Source organism: Rhinoraja longicauda, chromosome 15 (genome assembly GCF_053455715.1).
Source record: "Rhinoraja longicauda isolate Sanriku21f chromosome 15, sRhiLon1.1, whole genome shotgun sequence".
Lineage (NCBI taxonomy): Eukaryota > Metazoa > Chordata > Chondrichthyes > Rajiformes > Arhynchobatidae > Rhinoraja > Rhinoraja longicauda.
The window spans coordinates 7636774-7651160 of record NC_135967.1 but is presented as its reverse complement, the minus strand read 5'-3'; the positions used below and the strand labels follow the sequence as shown (position 1 = coordinate 7651160).

The 14387-nt window shown below is 46.8% G+C and overlaps 1 protein-coding gene across 3 annotated transcripts in view; it reads left to right on the top strand.

Annotated features, from left to right (window-relative positions):
• ophn1 (oligophrenin 1) overlaps positions 1-14387 on the top strand; it is a 195949-nt gene that overhangs the window by 78285 nt on the left and 103277 nt on the right. For all 3 annotated transcript variants that reach the window (XM_078412146.1, XM_078412147.1, XM_078412145.1), the window contains exons 5-8: positions 3748-3849; positions 9827-9937; positions 10676-10780; positions 13336-13465. In XM_078412146.1, coding sequence (XP_078268272.1) covers positions 3748-3849; positions 9827-9937; positions 10676-10780; positions 13336-13465 — 448 coding nt within the window. The remainder of the gene's footprint in view (positions 1-3747; positions 3850-9826; positions 9938-10675; positions 10781-13335; positions 13466-14387) is intronic.

The window sequence follows — 14387 nt, the reverse complement described above, 5'->3', positions numbered from 1 at the left end:
TTGTTGGCGGAGCGCGGTGCCCCTCACCTCTTGGCCGTTTGTTACTCGGGTTCTGGAGATGCAACTGGTTGTGCAGTGGTTGCAGATTTTGGCCACTTTGCCATTGAGGGCCAACTGATGGGTGGTGATTCCACAGCAGCAACTGCCTCCTAAGACCTGGACACTGCCTGGCTTTCCCATTGATTGCCCTTGGGAATGGTATAAGGGAGGGCAATTACATTTATTTGGTTCCATCCAAGACCTTAATGCGACTAACGGTTTTACAGGATACTTCTGAAATGTGGCCTCTGATGTCAAGTCAAAAAAATGGGAGAATGCAAAAGCAGAATAAGTTTCAAAACCAGCATGGAGGTGATATTGGTGGAAGGGAATGTTTGGGAGACCACCAGAGAGATGTTGTGTAGGAAAATAACTGCAGATGCCGGTACAAACCGATGGTATTTATTCACAAAATGCTGGAGTAACTCAGCAGGTCAGGCAGCATCTCAGGAGAGAAGGAATGGGTGACGTTTCGGGTCGAGACCCTTCTTCAGACTGATGTCAGGGGGGTGGGACAAAGGAAGGATATAGGTGGAGACAGGAAGATAGAGGGAGAACTGGGAAGGGGGACGGGAAGAGAGGGACAGAGGAACTATCTAAAGTTGGAGAAGTCAATGTTCATACCACTGGGCTGCAAGCTGCCCAGGCGAAATATGAGGTGCTGTTCCTCCAATTTCCGGTGGGCCTCACTATGGCACTGGAGGAGGCCCATGACAGAAAGGTCAGACTGGGAGTGGGAGGGGGAATTGAAGTGCTCAGCCACCGGGAGATCAGGTTGGTTAAGACGGACTGAGTGAAGGTGTTGAGCGAAACGATCCACAAGCCTGCGTTTGGTTTCGCCGATGTAAAGAAGTTGACATCTAGAGCAGCGGATACAATAGATGAGGTTGGAGGAGGTGCAGGTGAACCTCTGTCTCACCTGGAAGGACTGTTTGGGTCCTTGGATGGAGTTGAGGGGGGAGGTAAAGGGACAGGTGTTGCATCTCCTGCGGTTGCTGGGGAAAGCAGGGGTGGTTTGGGTAAGAAGGGACGAGTGGACCAGGGAGTTACGGAGGGAACGGTCTCTGCGGAATGCAGAAAGGGGAGGGGGTGGGAAGATGTGGCCAGTAGTGGGGTCCCGTTGGAGGTGACGGAAACGTTGGAGGATGATTTGTTGGATACGCTGGCTGGTGGGGTGGAAGGTGAGAACGAGGGGGATCCTGTCCTTGTTACGAATGGGGGTAGGGGGAGCAAGAGCAGAGCTGCGGGATGTAGAAGAGGCCCTAGTGAGAGCCTCATGTATAATGGAAGAGGGGAAGCCCCGTTTCCTGAAGAATGAGGACATCTCTGACGCCCTAGTGTGAAACACCTCATCCCGGACGCAGATGCGGCGTAGACGGAGGAATTGGTGGGAAGAAGTGTAGTCCTGATAGCTGTGTGAGTCAGTGGGTTTACCAGAGTCAGTGTGTTTTACCAGAGAGATGTTGCTACTGTGGTTACGTATGGGAGAGGAGAAGGAAAATAATGGGATAACTTGAGCAGTCATATCATATCATCATATATATACAGCCGGAAACAGGCCTTTTCGGCCCTCCAAGTCCGTGCCGCCCAGCGATCCCCGTACATTATCACTATCCTACACCCACTAGGGACAATTTTTTACATTTACCCAGCCAATTAACCTACATACCTGTACATCTTTGGAGTGTGGGAGGAAACCGAAGATCTCGGAGAAAACCCACGCAGGTCACGGGGAGGACGTACAAACTCCTTACAGTGCAGCACCCGTAGTCAGGATCGAACCTGAGTCTCCGGCGCTGCATTCGCTGTAAAGCAGCAACTCTACCGCTGCACTACCGTGCCGCCCTCATTATCTGTCAACCTCATTACCTGTGTAGGAAGGAACTGTAGACGCTGGTTTACACCGATCAGCCAAAACATTATGACCCGATCAGCTAAAACATTATGACCACCTGCCTAATATGCTGTTGGTCCTCCGTGTGCAGCCCCATACGCAGCAGGGTGCGATGCGCTGTGTATTGTGACACATTCCTCCTGTGACCACCATTAAAACATTCTGTGACTTGTGCCACAATAGACCTTCTGTCAGTTCAGACCAGACGGGAAAGCCTTCCTTGCCCTCGTGCATCGATGAGCCTTGGGCGCCCAACACCCTGTTGCCGGTTTGTGGTTTGTCCCTCCTCGGACCACTGTCGGTAGGTGCTCACCACTGCTGACCGGAAGCACCCCACAAGCCTTGCCGTTTCAGAGATGCTCTGACCGAGGGCCCTTGTCAAAGTCGCTCAGGTCTTTACTCCTGCCCATTTCTCCTGCATCCAACACATCAACTTCAAGAACTGACTGTTCACTTGCTGCCTAATATATCCCACCCCTTGACAGGTGCCATTGTAACAAGATAATCAATGTTATTCATTTCACCTGTCAGTGGTCATAATGGTTTGGCTGATCAAGATAGACACAAATTGCTGGAGTAACTCAGCAGGTCAGGCAGCATCTCAGGAGAGAAGGAATGGGTGACTTTTCGGGTCGAAACCCTTCTTCAGACTGAAAGAAGTCTGAAAGAGGGTTCCAACCCGAAACGTCACCCATTCTTTTTCTCCAGAGATGCTACCTGACCCACTGAGTTACTCCAGCATTTTGTATCTACCTTCAACTTAACTGCCTTCCAGGCTTGAGGTGGAAATTCTGGGACTTCGGTTTAGATAAGAGATACAGCATGGAAACAGGCCCTTTAGCCCACCGAGTTCTTGCTGACCGTTGATAACCCTTTAACATTAGTTCTATATTATCCCTCTGCCTACACACTGAGGACCATTTTATAGAGGCCAATTAACCTACAAACCCACACGCCTTTGGGCTGTGGGAGGAGACTGGAGGAAACCCACCACATGGTCACAAGGGCGGCACGGTAGCGCAGCGGTAGAGTTGCTGCTTTACAGCGAATGCAGCGCCGGAGACTCAGGTTCGATCCTGACTACGGGTGCTGCACTGTAAGGAGTTTGTACGTTCTCCCCGTGACCTGCGTGGGTTTTCTCCGAGATCTTCGGTTTCCTCCCACACTCCAAAGACGTACAGGTATGTAGGTTAATTGGCTGGGTAAATATAAAAATTGTCCCTAGTGTGTGTAGGATAGTGTTAATGTACGGGGATCGCTGGGCGGCACGGACTTGGAGGGCCGAAAAGGCCTGTTTCCGGCTGTATATATATGATAATAATAATAATAATAATATTCATTTATTGTCATTGCAACGAGTACAACGAAATTAAAAAATAGCCAATCCTGACGGTGCGTACAAACATATATGCAATAAATGCAAAACAAATAAATACATAAATACAATTAAATACAATTATATTAAGTACAAGATTTTTTAACGGTGTTGCCTAGTGCAAAGGTAGTGTTCAGTTCTCGTATGGCCCTGGGGTAAAAACTGTTCTTAAGTCTGTTTGTTCGGGATTTGATCGACCTGAAACGTCGACCAGAGGGCAGATGAACAAACAGACGGTGGCCGGGGTGGGATGGATCTTTTATTATTTTGCCTGCTCTACTGAGGCAGCGTAGGCTGAACAGGTGCTCCAGGGAGGGCAGTGAGCAGCCGATGATCTTCTGGGTCGTCGTGATGACCCTCTGAAGGGCCTTCCTGTCCTTTTCTGATATGAGAGGGTGCAAACTCCACGCATTACTGATGACATCTTTTCCCTTTACAGGAGAAAAAGAAAAAGTTTGAAAAAGAAAGTGAGAAGTTCCACTCTGTGCTTGACCGACATCTTAGCCTCTCCTCGAAGAAGAAGGAGTCCCACCTGCAGGAGGTAAATGGACTTATTTTGGTCTAAAAGGGTGGTGAATCTGTGGAATTCCTTGCCACAGAAGGCTGAGGAGGCCAAGTCAATGGACATTTTTAAGGCAGAGATAGATAGATTCGTGATAAGTACAGGTGTCGGAGGTTATGGGGAGAAGGCAAGGGGAATGGGGTTAAGAGGGAAAGATAGATCAGCCATGATTGATGGGCCAAATGACTGAATTCTGTTCCTATTACTTATGACTTCTTGCTTTCTCCACCTCATTGCTCCCAATCCCTGCTCGTTTCCATTCGGTCGTCTGATCAAATGGAGCATGAAGGAAGGGTTTATTGCCAGGAGGCAAAATTACCCATCAGATTATTGAAATTGCACTTGTTGTATTTTGCTTTATTTACGAGTGACTCGGTAGCAGTGCACCACTGTCATTGCATGCGGCAGTGTGTACAACTGTCATTGCATTCGGCAGTGTGTACCACTGTCAAGCAGTGTGTACAACTGTCATTGCATGCGGCAGTGTGCAACACTGTCATTGCATGCGGCAGTGTGCACCACTGTCATTGCATGCAGCAGTGTGCACCACTGTCATTGCATGCAGCAGTGTGCACCACTGTCATTGCATGCGGCAGTGTGTACCACTGTCATTGCATGCGGCAGTTTCTGCAAGCCTGTCCGCTGTTCACATGGAGGCTCCCACCTGGTCTCCCACTGGTACTACACAGAAGGAATAGTAAATTCCTATTCCAAGACCAAAGGACATTGCAGCGCATTGTGGACGCAGCCCAGACCGTCACACAAACCAACCGCCCTTCCATTGACGCCATTTATACCTCACTATGCCTTGGCAAGGCCACCAACATAATCAAGGATATGTTGCACCCTGGCTGCTCCCTCTTCTCCCCTCTCCCCATCAGACAAAAAGGTATAGAAGTGTAGAAGGTATAGAAAAACGCACACCTCCAGATTCAGGGACAGTTTCTTCCCAGCTGTTATCAGGCAACTGAACCATCCTACCACAACCAGAGAGCAGTCCTGAACTACTATTGGACTATCTTTAATCGGACTTTACTGACTTTACCTTGCACTAAACGTTATTCCCTTTTCATGTACACTGTGAATGGCTCGATTGTAATCGTGTATTGTCTTTCCACTGGCTGGTAAGCGCACAACAAAGGCTTTTCACTGTACCTCGGTACACGTGATAATAAACTAAACTGAACTGAACTGATCTACACGTGCGCAGTAGCACTTCTGCAAAGAGACCTTGGTGTTGCAACGAGACCTTGGTGTCCTTGCACACCAGTCACTGAAAGTAAGCGTGCAGGTACAGCAGGCAGTGAAGAAAGCTAAAGATATGTTAGCCTTCATAACGAGAGGATTTGAGTACAGGAGCAAAGAAGTCCTTCTGCAGTTGTATAGGGTCCTGGTGAGACCACATCTGGAGTATTGTGTGCATTTTTGGTCTCCTAATTTGAGGAAGGATGTCCTTGTTATTGAGGCAGTGCAGGTTAGGTTCACAATGTTAATCCCAGGGATGGAGGGACTGTCATATAAGGAAAGATTGGAAAGACTAGGCTTGTATTAGAAGGATGAGAGGGGATCTATAGAGATGTATAAAATTATAGAAGGACTGGACAAGCTAGATGCAGGAAAAATGTTCCCAATGTTGGGGAAATCCAGAACCAGGGGCCACAGTCTACGAATAAAGGGGAGGCCATTTAAAACTGAGGTGAGAAGAAACTTTTTTACCCAGAGAGTTGTGAATTTGTGGAATTCTCTGCCAATTCACTGGGATGAATTTAAAAGAGAGTTAGATAGAACTATAGAGGCTAGTGGAATCAAGGGATATGGGGAGAATGCAGGCACAGGTTACTGATTGTAGATGATCAGCCATGATCACAATGAATGGCGGTGCTGGGTCAAAGGGCCAAATGGCCTTCTCCTGCACTTAATTTCTATGTTTCTGACTTTCATATCATCTGAGTTACGCATGGGTCCACTGGACGTTACTCCTTAGTAAGTTGGGGAGCGTCTGCTATTGTTACGGTGCAGAATGAGGCTAGTTGGCCAACTGAGTCTGTGATGGTTCCAAGTGGAGTAATTTCATCAGTCTTTTTATCCATTCCTTCCCCTTTATGTTGCAAATTATTCTCCCTCAGCTGCCATTCAAACTTGCTTTGGAAGGCAGTGGTTTTTATTTCAAAATAAACTCTCTTATTATACAAAACAAAAACTGCGCAAGAAATTGTACAATCAATGGTGCTTTATAATCACAGGTACAGTGAGATTCCATTTTGCATACAGTTCAGTGAAAATCATACTGTACATAGGCACAACCTTACGTAAGTACAAATGTGTGGGAATAGTAGATTACACTGAGATGGTATGCAAGAGTCACCACATTTCAGGCCCCGTTTTGTATGATTCAAGTCTAAAGTTGTTAAGAATGTAGAGTCTTAACTTGGCCATAAATGATTATAGACCAAGGTGAAGGTGTTGGGGGAAAATTTTTTAATAGGAATCTGAGAGGTAACTTTTTCACACAAAGGGTGGTGGGTGTATGGAACAAACTGCCAGAGGAGAAAGTTGAGGCAGGGATTATCCCAACATTTAAGAAGCAGTTAGACAGGTACATGGATAGAACAGGTTTGGAAGGATATGGGCCAAACGTGGGCAGGTGGGACTAGTGTAGCTGGGACATGTTGGCCGGTGTGGGCAAGTTGGGCCGAAGGGCCTGTTTCCACGCTGTATCACTCGATGATCAAAGTCCAGCCGATCTATTGCAATGGAGTTAACTGAAGGATCATTGTTGACCAAGAGAAAAGTACTCCTCTTGCTTGATGCACAGGAATCACTTGCATCCAACAAGGCAGCCATTGGAGCTTCAGCTATTAATGTGTCGTCTCTAACAGTGTAACATATCTGCAGTGCCACACTCTCGTCTCAGGCCTGGTTTCCAAAACTATGCAACGAAAGACACACGGCAATGCACGATATACATTAATGACTTAGACGAAGGGATTAAAAGTACCATTAGCAAATTTGCAGATGATACTAAGTTGGGGGGTAGTGTGAATTGTGAGGAAGATGCAATAAGGCTGCAGGGTGACTTGGACAGGTTGTGTGAGTGGGCGGATACATGGCAGATGCAGTTTAATGTAGATAAGTGTGAGGTTATTCACTTTGGAAGTAAGAATAGAAAGGCAGATTATTATCTGAATGGTGTCAAGTTAGGAGGAGGGGGAGTTCAACGAGATCTGGGTGTCCTAGTGCATCAGTCAATGAAAGGAAGCATGCAGGTTCAGCAGGCAGTGAAGAAAGCCAATGGAATGTTGGCCTTCGTAACAAGAGGAGTTGAGTATAGGAGCAAAGAGGTCCTTCTACAGTTGTACCGGGCCCTGGTGAGACCGCACCTGGAGTACTGTGTGCAGTTTTGGTCTCCAAATTTGAGGAAGGATATTCTTGCTATGGAGGGCGTGCAGCGTAGGTTCACTAGGTTAATTCCCGGAATGGCGGGACTGTCGTATGTTGAAAGGCTGGAGCGATTGGGCTTGTATACACTGGAATTTAGAAGGATGAGGGGGGATCTTATTGAAACATATAAGATAATTAGGGGATTGGACACATTAGAGGCAGATAACATGTTCCCAATGTTGGGGGAGTCCAGAACAAGGGGCCACAGTTTGAGAATAAGGGGTAGGCCATTTAGAACGGAGATGAGGAAGAACTTTTTCAGTCAGAGGGTGGTGAAGGTGTGGAATTCTCTGCCTCAGAAGGCAGTGGAGGCCAGTTCGTTGGATGCTTTCAAGAGAGAGCTGGATAGAGCTCTTAAGGATAGCGGAGTGAGGGGGTATGGGGAGAAGGCAGGAACGGGGTACTGATTGAGAGTGATCAGCCATGATCGCATTGAATGGCGGTGCTGGCTCGAAGGGCTGAATGGCCTACTCCTGCACCTATTGTCTATTGTCTATTGTCTAGGACCTCCACAGTGAATGGTAGGGCCATGGGGGGATATTAGGGAGCAGAGGGATCTATCAGAACAAATACATGAGGATGTTGCCAGGAACGGAGGGACTGAGTTATCAGGAGAGATTGGGTAGACTAGGACTTTATTCCTTGGACTCTAGGAGACCCCTTTCTGTAACTAGTGATCTTAAAGAAATACATACAATCATGAGGAGCGTAGATAGGGAGAATGCCACAGTATCTTTCACAGGATTGGGGGGAAACAAAAACTATTGGGCATCGGTTTAAGGAGGGAGGTCCGAGCGGCCTAATTCTACTCCTGTCTCTTAGGATCTTATAATCTTATAAGAGGGGAAAGATTTAATAGGAACCTGAGGGGCAACTTTTCACACAGAGGGTGGTACATACATGTAATGTCGGAGAATGTCAGAACTGTCAGAGAAACTGGTAGATCCAGATACAATAATATTTGGACAGGTACATAGGTAGGAAATGTACAGAGGATAGACACAGAAAGCTGGAGTAACTCAGCGGTACAGGCAGCATCTGGAGAGGAGGAATGGGTGACGTTTTGGGTCGAGACCCTTCTTCAGACTGGTTAGGTATAAGGTAAGAGAGATATCGACGGGGATGTGGAGAGAAAAAGAACAATGAATGAAAGATCCGCAAAAAAGTAACGATGATAAAGGAAACAGGCCATTGTAAGCTGTTTGTAGGGTGAAAATGTGACTTGGGTGGGGGAGGGATAGAGAGAGAGGGATTGCTGGGCTACCTGAAGTGAGAGAAATCAATATTCATACCACTGGGCTATAAGCTGCCCAAGCGAAATATGAGATGCTGTTCCTCCAATTTGCGTCTCATATTTTGCTTGGGCAGCTTACAGCCCAGTGGTATGAATATTGATTTCTCTCACTTCAGGTAGCCCCGGCAATCCCCCTCTCTCTATCCCTCCCCCACTCAAGTCACACCAGCTTCTCATTTTCACCCTACAAACAGCTTACAATGGTCTGTTTCCTTTATCGTTACATTTTTGCATATCTTTCATTCATCGTTCCTTATCTCTCCACATCACTGCCTATATCTCTCGTTTCCCTTAACCCTAACCAGTCCGAAAAAGGGTCTCGACCGGAAACGTCACCCATTCCTTCTCTCCAGAGATGCCGTCTGTCCCGCTGAGTTACTCCAGCTTTTTGTGTCTATCTTCGGTTTAAACCAGCATCTGCAGTTCCTTCTTACACAATGTACAGAGGGAATGATTTATAGATTTAGTGTAAGGGGTATGCTATTTATGACTTGGAGAAGTAGAACTTGTTCATCCAGATAGTGATGAGGGTGTAATTCATTCTTTCAAAGCAGAGATTGATAGATTGCTGGAAAGTAGGAGCATTGAGGGATCTGGAGGTGGTGCTCAAAATGGTGCTGAGGTGGAAGAACCACCATGATCCTGACGAACGGTGGAGAAGGTTCAAAGGGCCACTTCCACTCCTGTTTGTGGTCTTATCCCAAAATTCGACACCTGACCCCCTGGCCGTTGAAACATCCACCCAGGCGGACAGCTTCTACCCTTTCCATACCAGTCCTCGCCATCTTTGTTCAATCTACTTGTTTTTTGACAATCAACCTTTTGGAAAACTGTTGTTATTTTTTGTTTTGTCTTTCACAGCCCCCCCCCCCCCCCCCCCCCCCAGACTCTGCCCCACCGCCATTGAATCTGTAGAAATGCTTTGTCGTGTGTGTGCCTGGGGTGTAGGAACTACTGTTGATGTGGTTCCGCACACATTTCTGTTTTCTGTGGGGTGGTGGCTTCTGAACAGATCCAAGTGTAAACAGAGCCATGTGAGGCCGCCTCAAGGGGTTGAAATTGGACATAGAAGAATGTTTTGATTTATATTTTCCTAAAATTGCTTTGATTGCAATGGGCATAAATCAGCGCAAACACGGGTGTGTTATTGCCATTTGTGCATTTTTCTTACTGTCTTTCGTTGGTCTGACAGATGCTGTGTTTTTTGTTTGTTAAACGCAGGCCGACGTGCAAGTTGACAGGGAGAGGCAGAACTTCTACGAAGCATCTTTAGAGTACGTTTACAAAATTCAAGAGGTTCATGAGAGAAAGAAGTTTGAGGTGGTGGAGCCGGTAAGTTATACCCGCGGTGTTAAAGCTTTGATGGGAAGGGACATTGACTTTGGTCATAAGAGTTGAACACGTTTGTACGTTCTCCCCGTGACCTGCGTGGGTTTTCTCCGAGATCTTCGGTTTCCTCCCACACTCCAAAGACGTGCAGGTTTGTAGGTTAATTGGCTTGGTAAATGTAAAAATTGTCCCTAGTGGGTGTGGGATGGTGTTAATGTGCGGGGATCGCTGGTCGGCGTGGACCCGGTGGGCCGAAAGGTCCTGTTTCCGCGCTGTATCTCTAAACTAAATTAAACTAAAAAAACAACACGTTGTGGAAGGGCAACCTCCAGAAGAGCGGGGGGGAGGGGGGGGCATGGTGGCGCGGCGGTAGAGTTGCTGCCTTACAGCGCTTGCAGCGCCAGACACCCGGGTTCAATCGCGACTACGGGGGCTGTCTGTACGCAGTTTGTATGTTCTCCCTGTGTCCCTGCGTGGGTTTTCTCCGAGATCTTCGGTTTCCTCCCACACTTAAGTCGTACAGGTGCTGTATGTAGGTTAATTGGCTTGGTGTATGCGTAAAAATTGTCCCTCATGTGTCTGGGATAGTGTTAATGTGCGGGGATTGCTGGTCGGCGCGGACGCGGTAGGCCGACGGGCCTGTTTCCACGGTGTACCTCAACTATACTAAACTAAACTAACTGATTAGTATGTTCACTTCGCCAATTGATTACATTCATCTCTGTTCTCTTCTTCTTACAGGTACTGGCGTTTCTCCATAGTCTTCTCACTTTTCAACACTTGACCTTTGAGCTGACTCAGGATTTCTTGCCCTACAAACAGCAGCTACAGCTAAGTCTACAGCATGTGAGTTCTCGTGTGGCCATAAAGAAATAGACTGTTGACCAACCGTTTCCACAACAGTGGGATCCACTCAACTGTTGACTCTGCTGTGCATTGTTTCCTGGCCAAAGTTTAGTTTATTGTCATGTACACCACCGAGGTGCAGAGAAAGGCTTTTTTGTTGCATGCTATCCAGTTAGCAGTAAGACCATACATGATTTCAATCAAATTGTCCGCAGTGTAGAGATGTAGGATAAAGGGAATAACGTTTGGTGCAAGATAAAGTCCAATGAAGATAGTCTGAGGGTATCCAAATAGGTAGATGGGAGGTCAGGACTGCTCTCTCGTTGGCAATAGGACAGTTTAATTGCCTGATAACAGCTGGGAAGAAACTGTTTGAAACTGGAGGTTAGCGGTGGAAATAACGATACCCTTATGCAGAGTTTCCTCAGAAGAATTGGTTTGCTAAATGTCCAACAGCAAGTGCTCCATAATGGAATGGTATAATCACAGGTCATTCAGCGTACTGTTTGGTGCAATGGAGGAAGGGTCCCGACCCGAAACGTCACCTCTCCATGTTCTTCATAGATGCTGCCTGACCTACTCAGTTACTCCAGCATTTGGTGCCTTTTTTTGACATTCAATCCAGTTTCTCCCTGTACTTTAGTGTATTTCTATATTCAAGCAGATTTTATTTCTGGCATTGAATCCATCCATCTTTCAATTAGCTAGTGCTTCTAAATTGTTATCACTTATTTAGTTTCGTTTAACTCGGGGCAGAGCGTAGAAATAGACCCTTCTGCCCACCAAGTCCACGCCAACCATTGATCAACCATACACTAGATCTATATTATCTCAGTTTTGCTTCCTACGCATGTTACGGAAGCCAATTAACCCACAAACATGCACATCTTTTGGAATTTTGGAGGAGCCCAGAACACCCGGAGAAAACCCATGTGGTCACAGGGAGAATGTACAAACGCCATACAGATAGTGCCCGTAGTCAGGATCGAACCCGGGTCTCTGATTTGCAAGCCTCTGGTTTCTTGTTAAAATATTCTTCCTGATGTTGGGTGCCCCTGAATCCGTGAAATATCAATTCCTAGGTAGACATAAAATGTTGGAGTAACTCAGTGGAACAGATAGCATCTATGGAGAGAAGGAATGGGTGACGTTTCGGGTCGAGACCCTTCTTCAGACTGATCCAATGAGGTCCCCCCTCACCATCGGCAGCTATGCATTCTGTAACTGAAATTCCACTCGTAGAACTGTTCAGAAGAGTGTAGTTGGGCAAACTTCTATCCTTGAGCTGATGGACTGTCTGTGTGCAATATGCTGATCACTATCCACAGCGCTAAGTTCCTGGAATGAAAGTCTCATGGTTTTGATCTCTTCTGTTCATTATTCTGGCTGTCTTCCTCCGTTTCTGACCCCTCTCGCTTTATTATGCATGATGGTCTTCACCATCTGTTATTTATCTACGTCACCCTGCCTGGGCCCAACACATGCCGGTTTCAATTTGAGCTTCGGAAGGTGGCTATTGCAGGGACGGCAGTAGTGTCAGGCTTGTGAATGTCAAAATTGACCATGGGAGCAAGGGTAAACCTCTACTTTGGAATGATGCCCTGGGATAATCTTCTAACCTCTGGTTGACACTGCATCGTGCAAAGTTAGTTTAGATTTTGTGATGCTGTTGATGGAGTGGGACTTGAACTTGTTGGCTTCAACCTCATTAAGCAGAGAACTGTGAAACTTGCCTTCCGTGCTGTACTTGGGTCTTTATTACCCGCTCACCCACCTATAAGGACACCGAACGTCCATCACTGCTAATTGTATTGGTTCTGTAGGAAGAAAAATAGTTGCAGCATGATCTGAACAGATGTTTCAATATGATGAATGTTTCAATATGAGATGTTTCAACAGATGAATATTGATTTCTGTAACTTCAAGTAACCCCTGCATTCCCTCTCTCCACATCCCTCCCCCACCCAAGACACACCAGTTTCTCGTTCTCACCTAGCAAACAGCTAACAATGGCCTGTTTCCTTTATCATTGTTACTTTTTTGCATATCTTTCATTCATTTGTTCTATATCTCTCTACGTCATCGTCTATATCTCTCATCTTCCTTTCCCGTGACTTTCAGTCTGAAGAAGAACCCGAAACGTCTCCCATTCCTTCTCTCCAGGGATGCTGCCTGTCCCGCTGAGTTACTCCAGTATTTTGTGTCTATCTTTTGTTTCAACACTGGATGTGAGGTGCATGGTGGCGCATTGGTAGAGTTGTTGCCTTACAGCGCCAGACACCCTGGTTCGATCCTGACTAAGGGTGCTGTCTGTATGGAGTTTGTACGTTCTCCCCACCTTGTCACCACCTCCTGATGAATCACAGATGGGCAATAAATGTTGGTTTTGCCAGAAATGCACAGATCCCAACAAAATAAACAGCAAAAAACATTAGGAATTGGCAATGCCTGATCACTTCAGAAACTTGGCCTTTTCAAAGGCATCCCATTGTGTGGCTATTTATGTAGCAGAGAGAGAGAGGATTCTGAAACTGCTTTATTTTTTATTTTCCCAGACGCGGAACCACTTCATGGGCACTCGGGAAGAGATGGAGGACCTGATGAAACGAATGAAAGAAGCTCCACAAACCTGCAAGTTACCCGGACAACCCACCATCGAAGGCTACCTCTTCTTTCAGGAGAAACGTGAGGGATCAGCTATCTTTTTTTCCCTGCATTTACTGTCAACTTGGACATTCAGGTTCTCCTTGGATTAATCCCTGGATGCTGTCCGACCCGCCGAGTTCCTCCAGCACTAGGTTTTTGTTGGGAATAGGCTACGAGGGTGTAACATTGGAACTGATTGTGGGAAGAGATGATGGGAGGCACAGCTGGTCGAGCCGTTGCCTCACAGCGCCAGGGATCTGTTTTTGATCCTGACCTTTGGTGCTGTCTGTGTGGAATTCGCCTGTTCTCCCTGGATGGTCCGGTTTCCTCCCACATGCGGTCAGGTAGATTAAGTGCCCACTGTAAATTGCCAATGGGCAGATGTGTCGTAGAATCTGAGGAGGAGCTGATGGGCATGTGGGGGGGGAATTAACAAAATATGGGATTAATGTAGGATTGATATAAATGGGTGGTTGGTTGTTTGCAAGGACTCTAGACTTTAGAGATACAGCGTGGAAACAGGTCATTCGGCCCGCTGAGTCTGTGCCGACCAGCGATCCCTGCACACTCCAGTGTGTAGGATTTGCTATCCTACACACTAGAGACAATTTCCCAAATTTGCCCAGGCCAATCAACCTGCAAACGTGTACGTCTTTGGAACGTGGGAGGAAACCGAGGCACCCGGAGAAAACCCACGTGGTCACGGGGAGAACGTACAAACTCTGTACGCACAGCACCCGTAGTCAGGATCAACCTCGGGTCTCTGGCGTTAAAAGTTAGCAACTCTGCCACTGTGCTGCTCAACAACCCATTGGATCAAATGGGCTGTTTCCGTGCTATATCGTTATAATGTTCAGGGGTCAGTACTCTGATGAGAGGAGCAGAGGTGATGCTCTGCTTTAACAAGATGGAGGCATATTTATTCAGTCCAATATTGCCTGATGGGAGCGCACCACATTGT